General features: G+C 54.0%; 1 protein-coding gene across 1 annotated transcript; it reads left to right on the plus strand.

The window, feature by feature from the left end:
* Positions 1-15,837: 15,837 nt before the first annotated feature.
* On the plus strand, positions 15,838-25,234 carry LOC139013300 (tripartite motif-containing protein 10-like). The gene is made up of 7 exons (XM_070419474.1): positions 15,838-16,448; positions 20,363-20,458; positions 20,946-21,176; positions 21,755-21,777; positions 22,072-22,187; positions 23,616-23,648; positions 24,517-25,234. Exons 1-7 carry the CDS (start codon positions 16,029-16,031, stop codon positions 25,032-25,034), a joined length of 1,437 nt encoding a protein of 478 aa, XP_070275575.1. The 5' UTR covers positions 15,838-16,028; the 3' UTR covers positions 25,035-25,234.
* Positions 25,235-25,524: the final 290 nt, after the last annotated feature.

Raw genomic sequence — 25,524 nt, forward strand, 5'->3', positions numbered from 1 at the left:
ATTCAATGCAGTCAGAAAACAAATCAATTTACCAAAGAGCTTGAAACTTTAAAAAAGAACCAATTAGTAATCCTGGTAATGAAGATGCAATTAAGGAGATTAAGAGTGAACTACTGGCCCTAGCCAGTTTGACTCAGTGGATAGAGTGTCAGACCAAAGGGTCCTGGGTTTGATTCTGGTCTAGGGCACATAGCTCGGTTGCAGGCTCGGTCCCTGCCTCTGGTCAGGGCATGTGTGAAAGGCAACCAATCGATGTGTCTCTCTCACATTGATGTCTCTGTCTCTCCCAAACCCTTCCACTCTCTCAAAAAAGCAATGGAATAAAAATATCTTCGGGTGAGGACTAACAATAACAGAAAAGTGAACTACTGAGCATAGAAAACAGAGCCAACCTGATGGAGGAAAGAGTGACATCAAAGATAAGAATGTAGCCGAAACCGGTTTGGCTCGGTGGATAGAGCGTTAGCCTGCGGACTGAAGGGTCCCGGGTTCGATTCCGGTCAAAGGGCATGTACCTTGGTTGCGGGCATATCCCCAGTGGGAGATGTGCGGGAGGCAGCTGGTCGATGTTTCTTTCTCATCGATGTTTCTAACTCTCTATTTCTCTCCCTTCCTCTCTGTAAAAAATCAATAAAATATATTTAAAAAAAAAAAAAGATAAGAATGTAGAAATGATCCAGAGAAAAGAAAAGAGAGACCTGAGCATAAAGAAATATGAAAGAGCTGCATGAGAACTATCTGACTCCATCAGAAAAAAAAATATTAGAATTATAGGTATTCCAGAGGAGCAAGAAAGGGAGCAGGGAACAGAGAGTCTATTTAAAAAAAAAGTGGATGAGAATTTCCCAAATCTATAGAAAGAACTAGATCCTCAAATCCAAGAAGCAAACAGAACACCTTGTTACTTCAATCCAAAAAGGCCCTCTCCAAGGCACTTGGTATTAATACTGTCAAAAATTAGTGACAAAAAATTCTCAAAGTAGGCAGAGAAAAGAAAGTGACTACAAAGGAAAACCCAACACAATTTCATCTGACTTTTCACAGAAACTATAATCCAGAAGAGAGTGGAATCAAATATTCAAATACCTGAAAAAGAGAAATTACCAACCATGAATAATATATCCAGCAAAATTATCCTTTAAATATGAAGGAGGAATAAAAATGTTCCCAGACATACAGAAACTGAGGGATTTTATCACCAGAAATTCTTCATTGCAGGAAATACTCAAGGGAATTTATTCTACATGAAACAAACAAACAAAAAAGTTCACAATACTACGAGTAAGATCACCAAAAAACTTACAGCATAAACAGGAATAATTTGTGACAACAAAAACATTAAAGGAGAGGGAGAAAAGTCTGAACTGGCAAAGAAGGATGAAGATCAGATGCACTCAAAAGAAAAAAAAACTACAGTATAAATGCAAATTTGTTTTTTATAAACCTAATGGTAACCACACACACAAATTCCCAAAACAGACACATAGCTTTTAAAAAAAGAGGAAAGTGAGGAAAGAAGTATGGAATACCACCAAACAAAAACAACAGACAGAAACACAAAGGAAAAGAACCAATGGAGGCCCAGAGCTACCAGAAAACAAAAGATAAATGGCTTTAAAAAATTATTGATTTATGATCAATAATTACCTTAAAAGTAAATGGTCTGAATTCACCAATAAAGCGGGGCAGCCGAAACCAGTTTGGCTCAGTGGATAGAGCCTCGGCCTGCGGACTGAAAGGTCCCAGGTTCGATTCCGGTCAAGGGCATGTACCTGGGTTGTGGGCACATCCCCAGTGGGAGATGTGCAGGAGGCAGCTGATCGATGTTTCTCTCTCATCGATGTTTCTAACTCTCTATCCCTCTCCCTTCCTCTCTGTAAAAAAATCAATAAAATATATTTAAAAAAAAATCAATAAAATATATTTAAAAAATTTTAAAAAAAATAAAGAGGGGCAGAATGGATCAAAAAACAAAACCCAACCACATGCTGCCTATAAGAGACGCATCTAAGCTGCAAAGACAAAGGTAGATTCAAAGAAAAAGGGTGGAAAAATGATTCTTCAAGCAAATAACATCCAAGAAAAGCAGGTGTAGACATATTTATATCTGATAAAATAGATTTCAAGATAACAAAGATAACAAGAGACAAAGATGGACACTTTATAATGATTAAGGGGACACTACATCAAGAAAGCATAACACTTCTTTTTTCAAAATATATTTTAAAAAAACATTTTAAATATCGATGTAAGAGAGAGTAAGGGAGATAGAGATAGAAACACATCAATGATGAGAGAGTATCATTGATTGGTTGCCTCCTGCACACCCCCTACTGGGGATTGAGCCCATGACCTGTGCATTAGTGCCCTTGACCAGAATCAAAACAGGGACCCTTCGGTCCACACACCGACGCTCTATTCACTGAGCCAAACCGGCTAGGGCAGCATAACACTTCTTAATACATATTCACCCAACCAGGTAGCACCAAAATGTATAAAACAACTATTCACTGAACGAAAGGGAGAAACAGATCAAAACACAATCATAGTTGGGGACGTTAATATTCCACTGACAGCTCTAAACAGATTAACCTAGCAGAAAATCAATAAAGAAATATCGGCTTTAAGTGAAATACTAGACCAAATGGAGGAGAGATTAAAAATGGCGGCAGAATAAATGGATGCTGCACAGACATGCTCCCAGGAACAAACTGGTATTACAACTAAAATACAGAAAAACTTCCTGAATAATCAACAGAAAACTCGAGGAGAGAACCCTGATACCCAAGGACTGAAAGTGAAGACCACATAGAGACTGGTAGGAGGGGAAGAGGCATGAAAGGGTTGACCGGGCACCCAAAGATAGCAACTAAAGTCCCAGAGAGATATCTCAGCTGTGGGGGGTTGCCACTGGGAACTTTGGGGTCTAATCCCCAAGCTGGGCCCCCCAGTAGAGATCACCAGAACTGAGAAGGATACCCACATAACATCTGGCTGTGAGAAGCAGCAGGGTTGCTGTCTGCCAGGGAGAGACAGATGGAAATGCAGGCACCGTCTTCAAGGGCCAATGCACAAAATTCCCTGTGGGGTCACCATTTTGTGCTCCAGAAGAGGGAGGGTGAAGCAGACTGGAACTGTGAGAGCAGAAGCCAGGGCTGGGGACTCAGAAGGCAGACACCCCAGGCTTCCTGTCCTGAGTCATTCCCTCACACAGCAGGGGACATCTTTCCCACATAGACATCTGCCTTTCTGGTTAATAAACATTTCACAAGCACTTATACTTTAGAAAATGTTTATTCAAATATTACCCGAGCAATGATAATCAAGTAAGAAAATCACTTCACAAAGCAAACAACTTAGAGCATCGTTTTTATTGGTTCTGCAGAGCATGGTCTGCAGTTCAGGAATCTTGACAGAATCTTTTTTTACAAATAACATTTGCAGGAACATTTTATGATGACAGAAAACCGAACAGCATGGTTATAGTTGAGTTGCCACAAAACTCTGCCCAGAACTGATATTCTTGTTGAGACCCTGGGTGGTGGTGGTGGGGGCACCTTATCTGCCCAGCAGGAGGGAGCAGCACTCCCCGTGTGGGTGTGGGGCTGATAGGCTCCCGGCAGCAGCTCAACTCAGGGCAGCCAGGCCCAGGCCCAGCCCCAGGCCTGAACGGGTGCTGCGGTCACCGGAGGGGAGGCCCTCCCGCTGGGAAGCTCAGCAACTCACAGTGGAAGAAGGAAATGGGCGGGAGCTTAAACGGAGCAGGGGCAGGCACGTCTGCTTGGACGGGGCACTGATGTGCCTTTGCACCTGGGTTTTGGCTGGACGTGTTACATGAACGCTCAGGAAGACTATTTTTACCGAGTTCAGGGCCATGCGTGCCTAGTAGATGAATTTTATTTTTTTATTCAAATATGCTAAGTCTTTATTAGAGGAATCTTATTTTGTGGTTCAAATATACTATATCCTTCAAAATATTTATCTTTGAGTATTGATCACAGAGAACTCTGCTACTGTGGTTATTGGTTCGTCAATAACCTGCTCGATGCCACCAATGCCACCGGGGTGGCTCTCACAGAGGCGGCTCCCTCCTCTCTCGCTGGGAACACTGCGCAGTAGAGTGTACCTTTGTGACGGGCTGCCCGACCCCCCCTGGTCACTGCTTCCGTGCGTGAGCCAGATGCTGCGCCTGGTGCTTGGCTTCTTGTGCCTCCAGTCAGTGTCCAAGTTCAGAAGAGGAGGTGAGGCGGGGCTGGTCCCTCCTGCTGGGGGAGGACTCTGCTGTCCTACTGAACAGGCACTGAGTCCTCACACCCTCCTCTCAGGGCTCTGCAGCCTTTCTTCCCTCGCACACTGGCTCAAAGCGGCCCCCTCCCGGGCCCCCTCATCACCTCCTCAGAGCCCGCTCTTGCTCATTATGAGACCTGCTCACTGAACTGGTCTCTCTGTCTCAGCCAGTGGTTCTCAACCTTGGCTGCACATTAGAATCACCTGGGAATCTTTTTTTAAAATTTTTATTTATTTATTTTTAATATATTTTCATTCATTTCAGAGAGGAAAGGAGAAGCAGAGAGAGAAACATCAATGACGAGAGGGAATCATTGACCGGCTGCCTCCTCCACGCCCCCTATTGGGGATGGAGCCTGCAACCTGGGCATGTGCCCTTGACCGGAATCGAACCCGGGACCCTTCAGTTCGCAGACAGACACTCTGTCCACTGAGACAAACCAGTTAGGGCCTCGCTGTCATTTTAGAGGAAACAGACAAACACATGTACTCGACCCACTATCTTTCGCCGGACACCTCACACAATCTTATGATTTAAATAGTATTAGTCCTATTTCACACGGGAAAGAGAGGCCCAGAGAAGCTAAGCTGCTTGACAAGCTCATCCAATCAGCACACTACAGAGCTGTAGTTTAAATCCGTTGTCTGAGGCCCATTACTATTATTCACGTATCAGAGATTTAGAAAATTAAGGCCTAGAAGAGTTATGTGTTCACCAAGATGGCAAGGCAAGCAGGCAGCATGCGATGTGAATCCGACTACGTGACTTCAAAGCCCATTTCTCTCTCGGGCACCTCACTGCCCACCGTAAGGGCCGCCCAACGCAACCGCTCTACCAGGGCTCCAGAACATACTCCGGGCCCAAGGCCTGCCTCTGAGAATGTATACATTTTGTGCTTCCATACTTTTCTTAAAACCAGCATGTGCAATCCGGCACCGCCTGGGCGGCAGGGTCTGCACCTGCATCTGTGTGTGTGAGCTCCTGCTGCCAGAGTGCTGCTCGGTGAGCAGAGGCCAGGGAGAACGGGGCCTGGTCACACCCCGGGCAGCCACATGGAGCCAGGCTCTGACCCGAGAACATGGGGGACGCGTCGGGTCGCCCCCATCAACTGAACCTCATCTAGCCGCCCTGGAAGGGCGTGGGGCCAGCAACAGCCACCACCTCATTGCAGGTAGCCTCGCATGTCAGCAGCAGCTCCCAGAGCACCAAACGCTCCCTGGAGCCTCACTGTAACAGCCATTCGTTTTAGCTTCTTGTTTTGGTTTTCGATGGGTAAGTAAGAGCTATAAGCTGAGGGCTTACATCCTGTCTCATGTGGGCATAAATAACAGTAAAAATGGCTCGGCAACATGGGGCCGGGAGGCTGTTAGGCTGTGCACTTCAGCTTCCTTGCAGGGTCCGTTTGAAAACGGGCAACCCTGGCCGAAACCGGTTTGGCTCAGTGGATAGAGCGTCGGCCTGCGGACTGAGAGGTCCCAGGTTCGATTCCGGTCAAGGGCATGTACCTGGATTGCGGGCACATCCCCAGTGGGAGATGTGCAGGAGGCAGCTGATCAATGTTTCTCTCTCATCGATGTTTCTAACTCTCTATCTCTCTCCCTTCCTCTCTGTAAAAAATCAATAAAATATATTAAAAAAAAAAAAAAAAAAAAAAAAAAGAAAACGGGCGACCCTGACCACGGGCTGACAGCCGCAAGCACCTGCTGACCCGGCCAGGCCCAGCGCGACAGGGACCAGCTGTGGGCGGCCTCCGGGCCTGTCTCCTCGTCTCCCACCGTCACCCTCCAACTCTGTGGACGGGGTCTTCCCTCGTAGCTGGCGAGCAGGGGCGGGGGGGGGGGGGGGGGGGGGGAGCGGCCCCCGGACTGCGCGCACCAGCGTGGGAGGGAGAGGGAATCATGGACCGGCTGCCTCCTGCATGGCCTCTGTTGGGGATGGAGCCTCTGTTGGGGACGGAGCCCCTGTTGGGGATGGAGCCCCCTGTTGGGGATGGAGCCCCTGTTGGGGATGGAGCCCTTGTTGGGGATGGAGCCCCTGTTGGGGATGGAGCCTCTATTGGGGATGGAGCCCCCTGTTTGGGGACGGAGCCCCTATTGGGGATGGAGCCCCTGTTGGGGACGGAGCCCCTATTGGGGATGGAGCCCCCTGTTGGGGACGGAGCCCCTATTGGGGATGGAGCCCCCTGTTGGGGACGGAGCCCCTGTTGGGGATGGAGCCCCCTGTTTGGGGACGGAGCCCCTATTGGGGATGGAGCCTCTATTGGGGACGGAGCCCCTGTTGGGGATGGAGCCTCTATTGGGGACGGAGCCCCTGTTGGGGATGGAGCCCCTGTTGGGGACGGAGCCCCTGTTGGGGATTGAGCCCCCTGTTGGGGACGGAGCCCCTATTGGGGATGGAGCCCCTATTGGGGATGGAGCCCCCTATTAGGGACGCGCACCAGGGAGGGGGCCACGCCTGCGGGAGGCGCAGGAAAAGGAGGGCGAGGGGGGCGACCCCTCCCGCACCGCGAACCACCCGAGGCCCGAGCCGCCTCGCGCCGGGTCTTGGGGCGCCAGCCTGAGCGTGGCCCCGGCAGCCGCTTCCTTCAGGAGGTGCCGCCAGGCCCACCGCGAGGGCAGCTCTGGGCTCGGAGCACCTGCTGAGCGCAAGGAAGGGCGCCTCCCCCCGGTCCGTGCCCCATTTATCAGCGCTGGCGCCGGCCGGCCTCCGGGCCTCACCATGTGAAGGAAAACCCCTATTCTGTAAAACTACTGTTTGGAATTCTCTGCTATTCTTTGGACGGCCTCTATCTAATTCTGAAAAAGTAACTTTGCTTTCTAGCCTGCTTGAATAGTGGGGGAGATAAACTTAGCTGTCTGACCTTGGAGGCCAGAGACTAGATACACCCAATGCCATGCCAGGTGCATTTTTAATTGATAGAACTGTGTAGTTTCAAGGCCGCCGCCAGCAAGCGCACAAAGGGCTGGCTCTTCCATAAAAAGGGAAGTTCTGCTAGTAGCTTTGCTTAGAATTTGGATTCATTTCCCTAAGCCCGCCCCGGTGAATAAAGTGTAACTCCAAACTCTCAGAGCGCTGTTTGGTTCTTGTCCGGTTTTTCTGTAACAACCATTTGATGATGCTGTGGACCAAAGGCAGGAATGAGTAGCTGTCCTCCTTCGCGCCCGCCGGGGACGGGGCCTCGGCGCAGGCTGCTGGGGCGCAGCGACGGCGGTGGCGGCGGCGGCTTCGGCTCGGCCAGCGGCGGCTCGGCCGGCGGGGGTATCGCATCTTCAGCCTGTTTCCCGGCCGCCAACCCAGCGGAGGCCATGGCGCTCGGAACCGCCAGCAGCCCCCAGTCAGGGAAGGGGAGGGCGCGGCCGCCCACGCGTCTGGGAATCTTTTTAAAATCCTGATTTCTGGGCCTCATCCTCCGGAAATTCTGTTTCTTTGTTATGGGGTGAGGCCACAACATTAGTAACAAAGAAACAGAATTTCCGGAGGATGAGGCCCAGAAATCAGGATTTTAAAAAGATTCCAGGTGAGTCTAATGTGCAGCCAAGGTCGAGAACCACTGGCCTCAGCCTTACCCTGCGTGTGCGTCCTCCCCCCAGCAATGAAGGGACCAGGCCTTGTGAGTTACCACCAGACCTGAGGTGAAATGGGGTAATAGAATGACCATCACAACTGGCACCATGTATTGGGCTCTGTGTGAGCCTGGACCATGCTGAGCATTTTGCAAGGGTTATTTCTTATCGTTGCGGCACCCTATGAGGCAGTGCTATTATCTCTGTGTTTACAGAAGTTACCAGACTGTGGCCAAGGTGGAGGAGCCGACACTCAAACCCAAGACCGGCTGACGCCAAAGCCCGTGACATGAGCAGAGTGCACGGGCAGGGTGGCCAGCCTCCTGGGTCTGCATCGCGGTAACCCATCTGGGAGAATAGAACCTGATAACCACAGTCCCTCCCCTTAGAAATAATCCTCACTTCCCTGCCTACCTCTCTCCAGTACCTTTCGGGCAGCCCCTGCTCGAGGTGGCCGGTGACTCTCACTTGTAGAAGCTCACCTGCTGGCTGCAGACCCTTCTCCTCCAGCCCCCTGACCTGGGTTCCAAGCCGGGTGACCTCCTCAGTGACCTTTGAGATTACGTGTCTCTCTCCTTCCTGATGCACTTCTCCAGCTCACACAGCCTGGCACCTGGAGACACTGCTGCAGCCTCTCAAAGCGGCTTCCACCTGCCGCTCCTGCTGCGGTCTGAGTCTGAGGCCTAGAGACAGAGGTGGCCCGACAAGCTCACAGAGCCGGCTGCACGCCAGTCCTCCTGAGGCTCCCACTGATGAAAAGGAACAGAGTCATTTCCCAGACTCATCCTCCCAATACGCTCTGTGCACAAGCAGGCAGGGCTCAGGATAGACTTACCAGCAGTGAGGGCTGTGGTCTTGTTTTACCTGGAGATTCTAAAAACAATGCCACCTGTGCTCTCAGAGCCATGTTGAACTTTTAAAAAATCTGCCACATTTCTTTTTTTTTTTTTAAATATATATTTTATTGATTTTTTACAGAGAGGGAGAGGGATAGAGAGTTAGAAACATCGATGAGAGAGAAACATCGATCAGCTGCCTCTTGCACACCTCCTACTGGGGATGTGCCCGCAACCAAGGTACATGCCCTTGGCCGGAATCGAACCTGGGACCTTTCAGTCCACAGGCTGATGCTCTATCCACTGAGCCAAACCAGCTAGGGCCATAGAGTCATGTTTTAGGGAGCAATTGAAGAGAGGAAGCTGTAATTAGAATCACCACAACTCAGCGTAAGAGTGTGTGGCTGGCACTGGTCTTAGCCATTGAGGTCCCCATGCACATGGGATACTTTGATGGCAGTTGAGGGGTTCCAGAGAGACCTTTCTGCCCGCACACTGCAGATTTCCTCCTGCGTAACTTTGTAGCACAAGGAAAGATGTGGGAAGGAGCCAGATAGAGCCACACTATTGCCCACTGTCCTCGGCCAGTCTTGTGGCCAGGACTAGACTGCAGACACTAATACACACCTCTGGCCCCAGACGTCTTGTTGAAAAGCAATGCTTTCAGGCAGACCGACAGACTGCAATGGGAAGACTCGGTCAGGAGGCCTGGGTTCCAGCGATTCCATCAGGAACTTGGGCTCTGCCGTGTGGCCTTGGGAGCACAACAGTCTGGTCCTGGACTTCAATTATTTGCTTGGAAAAATATGAGAGGTGATATGGGTCTCAGGGTAGGTGTCCAAGCCACGTCCAGCCCTGAGACTCTGGGATTCCACACTCTCAACCCCAAATGCCCCATGCAGAGGCGGGAGGAGGGTGGGAAAGTGCCCTGGGTCTCCAGCCTGTAACCTACACCAGCTTCCAAGGGTCTGCGGAGAACTCCTGAGGAGAGGGTAGCCATGAGGTGCCTTCACTAGAGGCACGTGGTCCTCCCACCATCAGGTTCTAATCGCATCGCTTTCAACGCTCAGAGCTTCCAGCCAACTCCCGAGATAATCCGTGGGAAGATAAATGGACAGAAAGAGGTAAATTCATAATTTAGCTCAGATATTAAGTGTCTACCGTGTTGCTAACACACCATTGAATGCGTTGAAGTTTGAAGTGAAAAAGGCCCAGTACTAGCCTCTAAATAGATCAGCCCAGGAGGATGTGGGTCACATATGGTTAAAATATACACAAGCAAAGGCACACAGTAGGGGGCACAGAGGGGGAACACAGTGAGAGGACACAGTGAGAGGACACAATGAGAGGACACAATGAGTGGTGACACAGTGAGAGGGGACAGTGAGAGGGGACACAGTGAGAGGACACAGTGAGAGGGGACACAGTGAGAGGGGACAGTGAGAGGGGACAGTGAGAGGGGACACAGTGAGAGGGGACAGTGAGAGGACACAGTGAGAGGGGACAGTGAGAGGGGACACAGTGAGAGGACACAGTGAGAGGGGACACAGTGAGAGGACACAGTGAGGGGACACAGTGAGAGGGGACACAGTGAGAGGGGACACAGTGAGAGGGGACACAGTGAGAGGGGACAGTGAGAAGACACAGTGAGAGGGGACAGTGAGAAGGTACACAGTGAGGGGACACAGTGAGAGGACACAGTGAGAGGGGACAGTGAGAGGGGACACAGTGAGGGGACACAGTGAGGGGACACAGTGAGAGGGGACACAGTGAGGGGACACAATGAGAGGGGACAGTGAGAGGGGACAGTGAGAGGGGACACAGTGAGAGGACACAGTGAGAGGACACAGTGAGAGGGGACACAGTGAGAGGACACAGTGAGATGGGACACAGTGAGAGGGGACACAGTGAGAGGACACAGTGAGAGGACACAGTGAGAGGGGACAGTGAGGGGACACAGTGAGAGGGGACAGTGAGGGGACACAGTGAGAGGGGACACAGTGAGAGGGGACACAGTGAGAGGGGACACAGTGAGAGGACACAGTGAGAGGGGACACAGTGAGGGGACACAGTGAGGGGAATACAATGAGAGGGGACACAGTGAGGGGACACAGTGAGAGGACACAGTGAGGGGTCACAGTGAGGGGACACAGTGAGAGGACACAGTGAGAAGGTACACAGTGAGGGGACACAGTGAGAGGACACAGTGAGAGGGGACAAAGTGAGGGGACACAGTGAGGGGACACAGTGAGGGGACACAGTGAGAGGACACAGTGAGAGGGGACAAAGTGAGGGGACACAATGAGGGGACACAGTGAGAGAGGACAGTGAGAAGACAGTGAGAGGACACAGTGAAAGGGGACACAGTGAGATGGGAGACAGTGAGAGGGGACACAGTGAGAGGGGACACCTTGAGAGGACACAGTGAAAGGGGACACAGTTGTTGGGGTCCAGCCCGAGCAGGTCCAGGGGTTCCCAAAGGTGTCGACGGAGTTGGCAAAGAAGGAATGACACTGAGGCAGCGTTCAGATCATCAGCATAGCCAGGTTCTCTTTTTATTATCCTGTTACATCTGTATTTATACCATTTGATCCTATAAGCATGTCTCTATAATCACATCATGGTATGTTTTGGGTCCTCCCTTGACCTACAGTTCCTTGTTTCATGTCCATAGTTTATCTGACCCTTGCCAAAAATCCCATCTCCATCTAGTTCTGTTGAGTTTAATCCTATCCATTCTATTCCAAAGGTTAGGGCTAGTTATCTCCATTCCAAGGTCACTACTGTTCTGTTAAGCTACAAGGAAGTAACTGAAGGAGATTATCCTAAGTAAAGATTATGTAGGGTAAGCGTGATTGTTCGTAGTTAAAGTAATTAACTACCCGCCTGGCACTTAGTTAAGGGGTTTTACTGATTTATTCCCTTCTAGGCAAAAATCCCCACCTGGGGAAAGAACCTTTCTTGGGAAGGTGGCCTTGGTTAGAACACAGCACTAAGAAGGGGAGCAGACATATTAAGAACAGTATGCCAGGTCCCTTGAAACATATGCTGTGCAGGTGTTTCTTCCCTGCAGGGACTGTGTCAAGCAACAAGGATGGACCGGCCTCCAGCACACAGTGAGAGGGGACACAGTGAGAGGGGACACAATGAGGGGTGACACAAAGAGGGCAGCTCTGCCTATAGGGACAGGGGAGGGTTTTAAAATGCAAACAGCATTTACAGTTCGCCTGAAAAGATGAATTTTCAGTTGGAAAAGAGGAGGGGAGGAGAGGACTTAATGGTAATTTTTAAAAAAGGTGTGGGTGGGGCGTGGGGAGAGGAAAGCAGTCTAGGAGGAAGAAACTACATGTGAAAAGTATTGGAAGCAAGAAAGAGTCAAGAATTCAGAACACAGAGGGTGCCCAGGGCAGGGTGCTGGCACCTGTCTTGGGGAAGGCAACTGAGAGAGCTGAGTGCCGGGAGGGCAGGGCCACTGTGCAGGGCCTTGGCTTGGGCGCCTGGCGGCAGGAAGCAGCCTTCCTGGGGCTCCAGGGCTCCATGGGAGCGGGTGATGGGGAGCGGCATGCTGGACTTGGTGTTTAGGAAGGCCTGCCTCGCAGCAGGTGTGGGGTGGGTGGGAAGGCGAGGAGCAGGTGGGGGACAGGCGGAGAGAGCCTGGTTTTGGTCGCGTGGGGATAATGCAGTTAGAGGCCTGAGATGCTTCTGAGGAAACGGCTTCCTGACCAGGTGACTGGTGAGGAGAGATCTGTGAGAGGGGCGGGCGGGAAGGGGTGATGCCCCACGTCCAGGTGGCAGTGGCCACGCCTCCCGGCTCCAAGAGGAGAGCAGTGCTTGCAGGGCGTCCCCGGGCCCGTGTCAGGGCCTTGGGAAACCAATCCCATTTCCAGTCTGAATCCTGGGCGGCCAAGCCCCCAGCCCTACACTGAGGCTTTCCTTCCAGGGAGACAGCTCTTTGTGCCCCATCAGCGTGGGGTCCTGAGCTGGAGCGCCCAGGGGGCAGAGGGACCAGGGCCCCGGCCCGGAGTGCTCCCGTCCCGTCCCGGCAGCCTTGGGTCCCTGATGTGGGGCCATGGCCCTTCACCCAGACCCATTCCCTTCACGGGGAAACCCACTGTCCTGCCCGGACAGGCAGCCCAGCCCCCCCACCGGCCCCCCCCGTACCCCCCCATACCCACCTCAGGAGGGCGCCACCTTCCCGGCACACAGAGATCTTCTCGCCCAGCTCCCTGCAGGTCTCCCCAGGGAGCCCAGAGGAGACAGAGCAGGATCCTGCTGGAGGCTGGCCCATGTGGGAAGCTGGGAAGCACCAGGCAGAGGTGTGTCCGCAGCTGGCAGTCACTGCCTCCTTCAGGGGCCCCTGGCAGGCTGGGCAGGCAGCCTCCTCTCGGGAGGAGGTTGAAGGCATCAGGGTGCCTTCCAGCCGTGCACTCGGGCCTCTGCCTCAGACACACAGTGTCCCTTTCCCTGAAGTGGAGTCTTGTGGGAAGCCGCCTCTTGTCTTCTCTAGCAGAGAGGTGTGGACAAGGAGCCCGAAGGCTGGTGACCCTGGAGCCCTGGCAATGGTCAGGGCTATGCATCCACTGTTTAGTTGAGACAATGGTAGCCGAAGCAACTTCCCCACCAGACAGTCATGTAAATCCTCACTGATAAGGTAGTCTGCCTGTTACTGGAACCTGCCTGCCTAAGGGCTATGGGTGTATCCCAAACTGAATAAAAGGATGGCGAGGCCTGAACCCAACAGGAGTCCTTCCTCTTGGGATGGGCTCCCACCTGCTCCCCACCCCCATTTCCAAATTATTATTTCTTGTCTTGTCTCTTTCATTTGCGTGTGGCCCCTCTTCCAGAGCCTGAACCCTGAGCCTCGCGGGACGTGGAACTACACAGAGTCTGTGTTACGTGAGTCATGGAGGGTGAGGGTGTCTGTGCAGGGAAGCCACCGGGCTCCTCCTCTCCGGCTTCCCAGAGCCCTGCCCTCTCCCTGGCCTCTGCCCTGCCCTCCCCCTGGTCTCTGCCCTGCCCTCCCCCTGGCCTCTGCCCTGGCCTCCCCCTGGCCTCTGCCCTGCCCTCCCCCTGGTTTCTGCCCTGCCCTCCCCCTGGTTTCTGCCCTGCCCTCCCCCTGGCCTCTGGCCTGGCCTCCCCCTGGCCTCTGCCCTGGCCTCCCCCTGGTTTCTGCCCTGGCCTCCCCCTGGCCTCTGCCCTGGCCTCCCCCTGGTTTCTGCCCTGGCCTCCCCCTGGCCTCTGCCCTGGCCTCCCCCTGGCTTCTGCCCTGGCCTCCTCCTGGTTTCTGCCCTGCCCTCCCCCTGGTTTCTGCCCTGCCCTCCCCCTGGCTTCTGCCCTGCCCTCCCCCTGGTTTCTGCCCTGCCCTCCCCCTGGCTTCTGCCCTGCCCTCCCCCTGGCCTCTGGCCTGGCCTCCCCCTGGCCTCTGCCCTGGCCTCCCCCTGGCCTCTGCCCTGGCCTCCCCCTGGTTTCTGCCCTGGCCTCCCCCTGGCCTCTGCCCTGGCCTCCCCCTGGCCTCTGCCCTGGCCTCCCCCTGGCTTCTGCCCTGGCCTCCTCCTGGTTTCTGCCCTGCCCTCCCCCTGGCTTCTGCCCTGCCCTCCCCCTGGCTTCTGCCCTGGCCTCCCCCTGGCCTCTGCCCTGCCCTCCCCCTGGTTTCTGCCCTGCCCTCCCCCTGGCTTCTGCCCTGCCTTCCCCCTGGCCTCTGCCCTGGCCTCCCCCTGGCCTCTGCCCTGGCCTCCCCATGGCCTCTGCTCCCCAGCAGCTGGCCCACTCTCCGAGGCCCCTCCACTGCTTCCCGCCCTTCCACTCCCTATGGTGGGAAGCACACATGCCCAGCGGCAGGGAGTCCCTCCCTTGACTGGGTGGTTGGGGGGACACTTGGGGAGGAGGCCCTGCTTCCTGCTGGACTGTGCAGGTGGGAGCATAAACTTCTGGCTTGCCCACCGAGAACCAAGTCCAGCCGAGTGGGAGGTGAGGGACTCGGGATTTGCCCTGTGGGGGCGGGGGGGGGGGTATCAGGTCCGAGGCAACTGCTCTTGGACCCTCCCTGCTGTACCTCCCCCCCCCCCCCCCCCCCCCAGCACCAGGGTCCCCAGGTCTGGTCACAGACACTTCACTGACTGCAGGTGGGAGAAGATGAGAGAGAGAGAGAGACGCAACACAGGATGCATGTTGATAGACTTGAGAAAACTCTGGTCCGTCAGAGACTGGCATGCTCAGCCACGTTTACCAGCACTTGATTTCACGTTATTATACCAATCTGATGAGAGCCCTGGGGGAGGTATGAAAACCGCCATTTTACAGAACAGGGCCAGCTCGGAGCTAGACAGCGCACACCCGCGGGGCCACCCAGCCTGGGCTCTGCAGCCTCCCAGCCCACGGCCACCCAACAGCCGCAGTTCTCCACCCATGAACCTGTGCCTCTGAGACCGAAACCCTCACTCTCCCGCCCCGGCTCCGGGCCAGCCCCACTCTGCTCCGCCCTCGGCCTGGCCTTCCGCCAGCTGCTTTGTGGTCACCTCCCTGCACCCGCCCTGCTCGCCAGCCCAGCCCCGCCGACTGGTGGGGCTGCGGACACTGAGGTGTGGCCATATGCCCCCCAGTGAATGAAACAGGTCATGCCTCCCTTGTATACTGAGGACGTTAAAGTGACATTTGACGCTAAATAAAATATGAAAGTTGCTTCACTGTTCACGTTTTATAAGACGGCTGAGACGAGCTTAGACTGCACACGTGGCTCCCGCTGCGCTCTTACTGGACAGCACAAGGGGGACACGCAGATCCCAGCAGGGCCGGCAGCCCTTCCCGGCAAGTGACGGCCGAGCCGCCAACATCCTGAGAGCCGGAGCGCCGAGCAGGCAGGAGGGAGAGCACGGCCCGGCCTCCGGGAGGGCGCAGGCGGCAGAACGAAGGCGGCTTTGCGGGCTCTTCCTCCCCCGCAGCCGCCTGCAGGCCACTGGCGGGCAGCCCGGCACAGCCCTTATCGGGCCCACACTCCCCTGGGCCGGCTGATACCTCCCATCTCCCGGCCCAGCTGCCCGGGCAGGAGGCTGGGCGGCACCGGCTCCCCCTCTGGCCCCCACCAGAAGCCTCTCCACGGTGCACTGCGGAGACACCTCCTCCCGCGCGACTGTCCTGTGGCCGTGGCCCTGGGCGGGGTCCAGGGAGAGCCGAGGTCATCCCTGGAAGGACGAGAGCCACCCCCGCGCACTTCTCGGCCCGGAGGTGTCTCTCCTTTGGGAGGACAGCAGAGCCCTGGCCACGCGAGGCGCAGCGGCCGCGCCTGTGTGCGTGTGAGTGTGAGTCTTCACTGCTCTCCCCGTCCTTCCTCCTCAGCCCAGCGGCATGGCCGCGGCCACCCCGGTGACCAGCCTGGAAGAGGAGGTCAGCTGCCCCATCTGCCAGGGCGCCCTCAGGGAGCCGGTCACCATCGACTGCGGCCACAACTTCTGCCGCGGCTGCCTCACGCGGTACTGCGAGACCCCGGGCCCGGCCGAGGGGGCCCCCGCCTGCCCGCTCTGCAAGGAGCCTTTCCGCGCCGGCGGCTTCCGGCCCAACTGGCAGCTGGCCAGCGTGGTGGCGAACATCGAGCGCCTCAAGTCGGGGTCCAGGCCGGGCGCGGGGGGCGCCTGCCCGGAGCACGGGGAGAAGCTCTACTTCTTCTGCGAGGAGGACGAGGCGCAGCTGTGCGCGCTGTGCCGCGAGGCCGCCGAGCACCGTGCCCACGCCGTGCGCTTCCTGGAGGAGGCGGCGGGGCCCTACCGGGTAGGAGGGGCCGCGCCTCCCGGGCGGGTCTGGGCTAGCTCAGGGGGTCGGAGCGGAGCTGGGGTCACTTGGGCCCCTGTGGAGCCCATTCTCCCTCCCGACCTCCGCGTCAGCCGGCACTGGAGCCAGCGCGGTGCGCGCCGGCGGGGAGGGCGCGCAGCGGGGAGCGGAGCTGGTCGGGGGCTCACCCACGGCCGCGGCAGAGGAGCCGGGGAGCTCCGGCCGCGGGGGGGGGCGGGGGGGGGGGCGGGGAGCGCCGGCCGCGGGGGAGTGACAGGCGGAGCGGTGTGTCTGCAGGGGGAATGAAGGACTCACGAATGGAGTGGCGTGCCTTCCTGTTTGTGTTCACACTGTGTGCGCTGTTTGGGCGAAGTCTAACCGTCTGAGTGTTCATGTTTGTGAATAACTCGGTGTTTGTATATATACAGGTTAAGTAAGTATCTGTGATATGCAGTTTTATCTGTCATTAAAGGAGTATGTGCTGGTTTTATTGTCTGTGTTTTGTTTTTAGTATATGTGTCCTATCATTAGTCTTTTTAAAAAATAAATATTGTTGAGGATATTACATATGTCCCCTTTTTCCCCCATTGATCCCTCCAGCCTAACCGCCCCCCCCCCCCCCTCCAGGCCTTCACCACCCTATTGTCCGTGCCCATGGGTGATGCATATATGCCTACAAGGCCTTTGGTTGATTACCCCCCTCCCACTATCCCTCCCCCACCCTCCCTTTGAGATTCCACACTCTGTTCCATGTTCCCATGTCTCTAGATCCACTCGGTTTATCAGTTTATTTTGTTACTTAGATTCCCCATATGAGTGAGATCATGTGGTACTTGTCTTTCTCTGACTGACTTATTTCACTTAGCGTGATACTCTCCAGGTCCCTCCATGCTGTCTCAAAGGGTAAGAGATCCTTCTTTTTTACTGATGCATAGTATTCCATGGTGTAAATGTACCACAGCTTTTTTTTTATCCACTTCATCTACTGATGGGCACTTGGGCTGTTTCCAGATCTTAGCTATTGTAAATTGTGCTGCTATGAACATAGGGGTGCACACATTCTTTCTGAGTGGTGTTTCCAGTTTCTTAGGATATATTCCTAGAAGTGGGGTCACTGGGCAAATGGCAGTTCCATATTTAATTTTTTGAGGAAACTCCATACTGTTTTCCACAGTGGCTGCACCAGTCTGCATTCCCACCAGCAGTGCACAAGGGTTACCTTTCTCCACATCCTCGCCAGCACTTGTCATTTGTTGATTTATTGATGATAGCCGTTCTGACAGGTGTGAGGTGGTACCTCAGTGTCATTTTAATTTGCATTTCTCTGATGATCTGTGACTTTGAACATTTTTTCATGTCTCTTGGCCATCTGGTCCACTTTGGAGAAGTGTCTATTTAGGTCCTTTGCCCATTTTTTAATTGGATTGTTTGTCTTCTTTCTGTTAACTTGTATGAGTTCCTTATATATTTTGGATATTAACCCTTTATCAGATGAATCATTGCCAAATATGTTCTCCCATACAGTGGGCTCCCTTTTCATTTTGTTGATGGTTTCTTTTGCTGTGCAGAAGCTTTTTATTTTGATGTAGTCCCATTTGTTTATTTTTCTCCTTAGTTTCCTTTGCCCCAGGAGATGTATCCACAAACATATTGCTACCAGAGATGTCTGAGATTTTGCTGCCTATGGTTTCTTCTAGGATTTTTATGGTTTCCTGATTTACACTTAAGTCTTTTATCCATTTTGTGTTTATTCTTGTGTTTGGTGTGAGTTGGTGATCTAGTTTTATTTTTTTTTGCATGTATCTGCTCAATTTTCCCAACACCATTTATTGAAGAGACTGTCTTGACTCCATTGTATGCTCTTGCCTCCTTTGTCAAATATTAATGGAGCATAATGGCTTGGGTAGATTTCTGGGTTCTCTGTTCTGTTCCATTGATCTATATGCCTGTTCTTGTGCCAGTACCAGGCTGTTTTGATTACGGTGGCTTTGTAATACAACTTGAAATCTGGTAATGTGATTCCTCCAACTTTGTATTTCTTTCTCAAGATTGCTGCAGCTATTCAGGGTCTTTTTTTTTTTTTTATTCCATATAAATTTTTAGAGAATTTGTTCTAGCTCTGTGAAATATGCTGTTGGTATTTCAATAGGGATTGCATTGAATCTGTAGATTGCCTCTGGTAGTATGTACATTTTAATGATGTTAATTCTACCAATCCATGAACATGGTATATTCTTCCAAATGTTTATATCTTCCTCTATTTCTTTTTTCAATGTCCTGTAGTTTTTTGAGTACAAGTCATTTACCTCCTTGGTTAAGTTTATTCTTAAGTATCTTAATTTTTTTGTTGCAATGGTAAATGGGATTGTTTGTTTAGTTTCTCTATTGCTGTATAAAAAAGCCATCGATTTTTGGGTGTTGATTTTTAAAAAAATATATATATATTATTGGTTTTTTACAGAGAGGAAGGGAGAGAGATAGAGAGTTAGAAACATTGATGAGAGAGAAACATCGATCAGCTACCTCCTGCACACTCCCCACTGGGGATGTGCCTGCAACCAAAGTACATGCCCTTGACCGGAATCGAACCCGGGACCCTTGAGTCTGTAGGCTGACGCTCTATCCACTGAGCCAAACCAGTCAGGGCTGGGTGTTGATTTTTTATCCTGCTACATTGCCAAATTCATTTATTAAATCTAGTAGTTTTTTGGTGGAGTCTTTAGGGTTTCCTATGTACAATGTCATGTTATCTGCGAATAATGAGAGTGTTACTTTCTCCTTTCCAATTTGGATGCTTTTTATTTCTTCTTCTTGTCTGATAGCTGTGGCTAGGACTTCCAGTACTGCATTGAATAAGACTGGTGAAAGTAGATATCTCTGTCTTGTTCCTGTTCTTAGGGGAAATGGTTGTACCTTTTGCCCATTGAGTATGATGTTGGCTGTAGGTTTGTCATATATGGCCTTTATCATGTTGAGGTATGATCCCTCTAGTCTCACTTTGCTGAGAGTTTTTATCAAAAATGGGTGTTGGATTTTGTCCAATGCTTTTTCTGCATCTATTGATATAATCATGTGATTTTTCTCTTTTAATTTGTGTGTGTGATGTACCATGTTTATTTATTTGCAAATATTGTACCAGCCTTGCATCCCTGGAATAAATCCCACTTGGTCATGGTGTATGATCTTTTTAATATATTGCTGGATGAGATTTGCTACTATTTTGTTGAGGATTTTAGCACCTATGTTCGTCAGGGATATTGGCCTGTAATTCTCTTTCTTTGTAGTGTCTTTATCTGGTTTTGGAATTAGGGTAATGCTGGCCTCAGCAGAGTTTGGAAGTGTTCCTTCCTAGTTCATTAATCTTTGATGATGAGAGTTCTATATATATTTTCAAATTTACCTATATGAACATTTACGTGTGTATACTTGGTCTAGAGCAAGCAATTTTAAAACAGCCAACTGATTGATTTTGCGACATCCATGTTTCTTCTCCCCTTCAGAATCACACACAGAAAATTGATTCCATTCACAAGGGAGGGTTGTTTGGGTGTGCTCCCTTTCGGGCATGCGAGAAAGTTGGAATAATTTCAAGGAGGGCGTATCAAGCTCAGGACAGATCCCAGGTCCCACTTACCAAAGGCAAGAAATCAGGTGTTCCCCTGAAGAAGGAAAGTCTCAGGTGGAACCCCAAGGCACAGCTTATGTTGACACGGGACAAAGGGCCAATCCCTGATCAAAACTCTCGAAGGACAGACGCCAGAGGAAGACAGCCCACAGAGAAGGGCTTTGAGGACAAGTAGGGCCCAGGCATGGCCAGCTGAGGGGCCCTGCCTTCCTGGAGGCAGAGGAGGATGAGACGACAACTATAGAAGCCACTGCTCACACCTTCAATATTGTATGCTCCTTCTCTCCAGGAACAGATACAGACGTGTCTTGAGTGTCTAAGAAAAGAGACAGAGGAGATTCAAGAAATTCAGTCAAGAGAAAATCAAAGGATACACTTCCTCCTGGTAGGACTCCCCCCTCCTCCGTGCCCCACAGTGTATGGGTTTTGATGTCATTAGAGTCTGAATCCTGACTCTGACACTAAGTTGCTCTATGTCTTCTAGCAACTCTCTGTTCTGTGTGTTTCTCTGTGAAGTGGAGATTAAAATTTTCCACTACCTCGCGGAATTCTGTAAAGACTGCAATGAGACTGTGCCTGTAATGCAATTAGTGCCGTGCACATCGTATGTTCTTTGCAAAAGGCAGGAGGTAGGGTGTCTCCAGCGCCTGCCCTCCGCCTCCCCCGAGGCAAAGCTGGGCAGCCGAGAAGGTGGGAAGGAAGCCCGCTGCCCTCCCACATCTGTCTGGGACCTGGGCCAGGGGCTCTGATTTTACCACTGAGCCATGGAGGATGTGGCCAGGAGAGAGATGGGAGTGAACTAAGAAAAAACAAGGAGGAGGAAGAGGAGAGGAGGGGAGGAATAACTTCCTGCTGACTTCTCTGGCCCCCAGACCCAGGTGGCCACCAGGAGACAAAGAGTGATCTCTGAGTTCGCACGCCTGCGCCAGTTCCTGGAGGAGCAGCACGGCGCTCTCTTGGCCCAGCTGGAGAGGCTGGAGGGGGACATCTTGAAGCAACGGGATGAGTTTGACACGCTGGTCACTGGGGAGATGAGCCGGTTCAGCGCCCTGATCACGGAGCTGGAGGAAAAGAAGGAGCGGTCAGCCAGGGAGCTCCTGACGGTGAGGCTTCCTCCTCTCCCGCACCTTCACTCTGTCGAGCCTGTCCCCTTCGCTTCGCGTCTCATCCCAGTGGACGATGGGCCCCAGGACCTGAGGTTCTGAGTTCTAGTCCTTGCTTCCCTGGTCTCAGTCTGTCCATGCCACCACCCACCTCACAGGGGCTTTGTGAGGACCCAACGGTAAATGCCAGGGGAAGTAGCACTTTGAAAAGCATCAGGTCCGCGTGAACTGTCCTCTGAGCCGCTGCTCCGCAGTCAGGACGTTCTTCCTGGCCTCGTTCACGCCCTCCTGCTGGAGGAGGGAGACTGGGTCTCAGCAAAGCATCAGAAAGGCAGCCCGGGAGGGAGGCCGAGGGGGCCTGGCCTGCTCTGGCTTCACCCTCTCGCTTCACCTTCTGGAGCTGTAAGCAGGAGGGCTGCGTGAGGGAGGCTGGTGAAGCCCAAATGCTGTGGCTCTGCGGTCTGGGGCCCTTTTCACGCCCAGGGCTAAGAGAATGGTATTTTGTTTTTCTAGTTATAAGGAAAGTGGGAGGAGGAAGGTGGAAACTGAATCCCTGCTTTCTCTCTCTCTCCTCCTAGAATATCAGGAGCACGCTAATAAGGTAAGTGATATAGTTCTCCTTACACACACACACACACACACACACACACTCACACACACCAAGCCCAGGTAGTGCCATGCAAGTGTATGGCACTCCCCCCATAGGATGAAATTCACATGCACTTTCAACTTACGCAACCGCATTCCCATATGCAGCCTGCATGGCGCTGCCCAAGAGCGGGCAGGGGGGCCCACCCTGTGGGAGCTGGCAGCTCAGGCCCAGTGAGAAGGTGAGTGCTGAGCCTGGAGGTTTTATGAAAGAGGAGAGTCCCAGTGCTGCCATTCTGTGCCCTAGATGTGAAGCCAGAAAGTGCCGGAAACCAGAGGCTGTGTCCCCTGAGCTGGGCCAGAGGATCCGGGACCTCCCCCAGCAGGCCCTTCTGCTGCAGAGGGAGATGAAGGTGTTTCTGGGTAAGCGTTCCCCAGGCCTCCACTGCACCCCACTGCCCAGCACCAGCCACTCCTGGCCCTGCCAGTGCCTGGGTTCCCTTATTTGCAGATCTTTATCAAATCTGCTCATTGGGGTAATGTGACAATGAAAGTAAGTAATAAAGGCACAGATTTCTGGAAAAAATTTAACTGGTTTGGAAAACACAATCTGGTCAATTGGCATTACGCAATCAAGAAAGATAATGATTAGGAAGAAAAATTCCCCTTTGCGACAGCATGGATGGACCTGGAGAGCGTTATGCTAAGGGAATAAGCCAGTTGGGAAAATACACATACCGTGTGCTCTCACTCATGTGTTGAATTCAATGAACAAACTGAACTGCCAAGCAAAATAGAGACAGACTCATAGAGAGCAGGCAGACAGCTCTGGTGGGGGAGAGGGGGGTGAGATGGTGGGAGGGGGAGAATTGAGCAAAAAAGAAAAAAAAAGAGGAGAGAACTCTTGGACACAGAACACAGTATGGGGCAGTGGAGGTGGAAGAGGGCACAGAGGGGATACATGGTGATGGAAAAAGTAAAATTTTAAAAATTAAATAATAAAAAGATAGTGATTAACAAAAATCTATCATTCTCAATTATTAAAAAACCCACAGACACATCTGTGGAATAAGTTTTTTATGATGAACATTGTTAGTTAATAACCAGCAGCGAATCTCTGCCTGGCGGGAGCTGATTCGCGCCCCTCTCCCCGCCGCCCTGCGCCCTGGGTCTGGGGCGCCTGCCCTGGACGGTGAGCCTTTTCCCGAACAGGGCGGGGAGGAGAGGGTGTGCAGGGTCTGACTTGAGGGTCAGGAATTGGCTCTGTCAACACCCCCCCCCCCCCCCACACACACACACACAACACCACGAATGATGCCACCGATTTCTAAATGACCCACCCACCGAAGTGTCACCTTGAGCTCTCCCCACGAGTTCACTCCCTGCTGGTGCTCCCAGGGGCCGGGCAGGGAAAGCAGTTTTACTCTAATCAAAGACTGACCTTGGTCTATCCTGGAAATTTCCAAGCAGAACAAGAAATAATTTAGCCCACTATCCATCCACTAAGTAGCTATTTCTTGAGCACTTACTGTGTCCTAGGCTCTGTGAAGCACTGAGGACAGAGGCCAGCGAGGCAGACAGGCCCCTGCACTGGGCGAGGGCGAGGGACAAGCGGGCTCCCCACCAGCACTGCCCCTGAGCTTATTAAAACACCCACATTCTCGGGTCACCCGGGGTCACCCGGGTTAGAACCAGTCTGGGACGAGCTCAGTCCAGTCACTGGCGGCCGGGCTCCAGGGCTCATTCTTCTCTGCCCTTCTCTCCTCTGGGCCTCAGTTTCTCCGTCATTAACGGATCTGTGGTTTTTGTGAGACTAATAAATTCGCATCCTGTTTTATTTCCTCTTCACAGAAAAACTCTGCTGTGAGTTGGACTATAAACCAGGTAAGCATCCTACCACTGGACGGGAGGGAAAGAAGAATCTAAAATTGAGAAGGAAACACACACACACACACACACACACACACACACGCGCGCGCGCGCGCGCGCGCACACACACGCACACACACGCACACACACACACACACACGCACGCACCCTACTCCTGCCCGGTCTGCCGGTGGCCGGGGGAGAAAGATTAAATCCAAAGGGGAGCAGGCGCCTCGGAGAGGCCTCCTGGCCGGGCAGCTTTGGTCTGGGGTGGGTCACACTCCTAGAGCAGCGGCTGCCGCTACCCCTTCGCAGCGCAGGCGTTGGCAGGAGGGCAGTGGTGGGGACGGAATGGGGAGGCGACCCGCTCAGGGCTGTTGGCCACTCTCAGCCAAGGCCCGAGAAGCCGCGGGGTCGCGGGGCCGTGCAGCTGCCTGATTTGGCCCTTGGTCTCCATTTGCGGACGAAGTCACAGGAGGCAGGGTCAGCAGAGCTCTGTTAGCAAGTGGTCCCGGACCCGGCGGCTTTAGAGGCCGGACGCGGGCGGGGCCTGGAGGGGCGCAGGTGGGGATGGGGAGTCCGGAGCGGGAGGGACGGAGAGGGAGGGCCGGGGCGGGGCGGGCGGGCGCCGGGGACCGGGCTGAAGTCCTCCGGGCAGGCTCGCGGGGCTTCCACGTGCGATCACCCGCGGACCTTGTTACAAATGCAGGTCCGGGGTCAGGTTCCGGGCGGAGATGGGAGCCTTCTAACCAGCCCCCCGGCCCAGGCGCGGCCTCGGCCCCAGCGGCTGGCGGTCACAGCGCCACCGGGGCCGCAGGGGGACCTCCGGCCTCTCCAGAAGGAGTTGGCGCCTCCGCTGACGCCGGCCCCCTCGCCCCCACAGCCCGCCCCTCCCTGGACCCCGGGACCGCCCACCCCAAGCTGCTGCTGTCGGAGGACCGCCTGGGGGCGCGCTTCTGCTACAAGTGGCAGCGCTCGCCCGACGGCCCCCAGCGCTTCGACCGCGCCACCTGCGTGCTGGCCCGCGCGGGCTTCACCGGGGGCCGGCACACGTGGGTGGTGCGCGTGGACCTGGGCCCGGGCGGCAGCTGCACGGCGGGCGTGGCCCTCGGGGCGCTGCGGCGGAAGGGCGAGCTGCGCCTGCGGCCCGCGGCGGGCGTGTGGGCCGTGCGGCTGGCGGGCGGCTGCGCCTCGGCGCTGGGCGCCTTCCCCACGCGGCTCGCCCTGCGGGAGCCGCCGCGCCAGCTGCGCGTGTCGCTGGACTACGAGGTGGGCTGGGTGACCTTCGCCAACGCGGCCACGCGGGAGCCCATCCACACCTTCACGGCCTCCTTCACGCAGGAGGTGTTCCCCTTCTTCGGGCTCTGGGGCCGCGGCTCCAGCTTCTCCCTGGGCCCCTGAGCGGAGCCGCGGCAGCGGGACAAGGCGGTGCCTCGGGCCGGCCGCCGCCTCCGCCCCACGCGCGCTTAGCGGGCGGCGCCCCTCCATCTTGTCCTCTCCCCCGAACCTCAGGGTTCATTGACCCGAGGCCTCAAGAAACACCTACTGTGCCGCGCACCCAGCAGGGGTGGCCCTTGATGCTGTGACAATAAAATAAAAAGCCGAAAAGCATGTGCCCCCTGTCTGAAGGAGCGGCGCGGGTGACGGGGCTGCGAGGGTGACCTGGCCTCGGGGAAAATGGCGGGGGTGGACTAGGGTGACCTGGTGTTGGGGAGCTGGGGGCTGCACTAGGGTGACCTGGTGTCTGGGGAGCTGGGGGCTGCCCTAGGGTGACCTGGTATCGGGGAGCTGGGGGGAGGAGGCTGCGTGGGTGACCTGGTGTTGGGGAGCTGGGGGGAGGAGGCTGCGTGGGTGACCTGGTGTCTGGGGAGCTGGGGGGCTGCGTGGGTGA

This window comes from Myotis yumanensis, unplaced genomic scaffold (genome assembly GCF_028538775.1).
Source record: "Myotis yumanensis isolate MYYU_CA2020_CCGP unplaced genomic scaffold, mMyoYum1.0.hap1 SCAF_6, whole genome shotgun sequence".
In the NCBI taxonomy this organism is placed as follows: domain Eukaryota; kingdom Metazoa; phylum Chordata; class Mammalia; order Chiroptera; family Vespertilionidae; genus Myotis; species Myotis yumanensis.

Coding starts and splice junctions, on each gene's coding strand:
- LOC139013300 (XM_070419474.1), top strand. CDS start 16,029: ATGGCCGCGGCCACCCCGGTGACCAGCCTGGAAGAGGAGGTCAGCTGC. Junction 21,177..21,754: donor CAGCCAGGGAGCTCCTGACG/GTGAGGCTTCCT, acceptor CTCTCCTCCTAG/AATATCAGGAGCACGCTAAT. Junction 22,188..23,615: donor GGAGATGAAGGTGTTTCTGG/GTAAGCGTTCCC, acceptor TCCTCTTCACAG/AAAAACTCTGCTGTGAGTTG.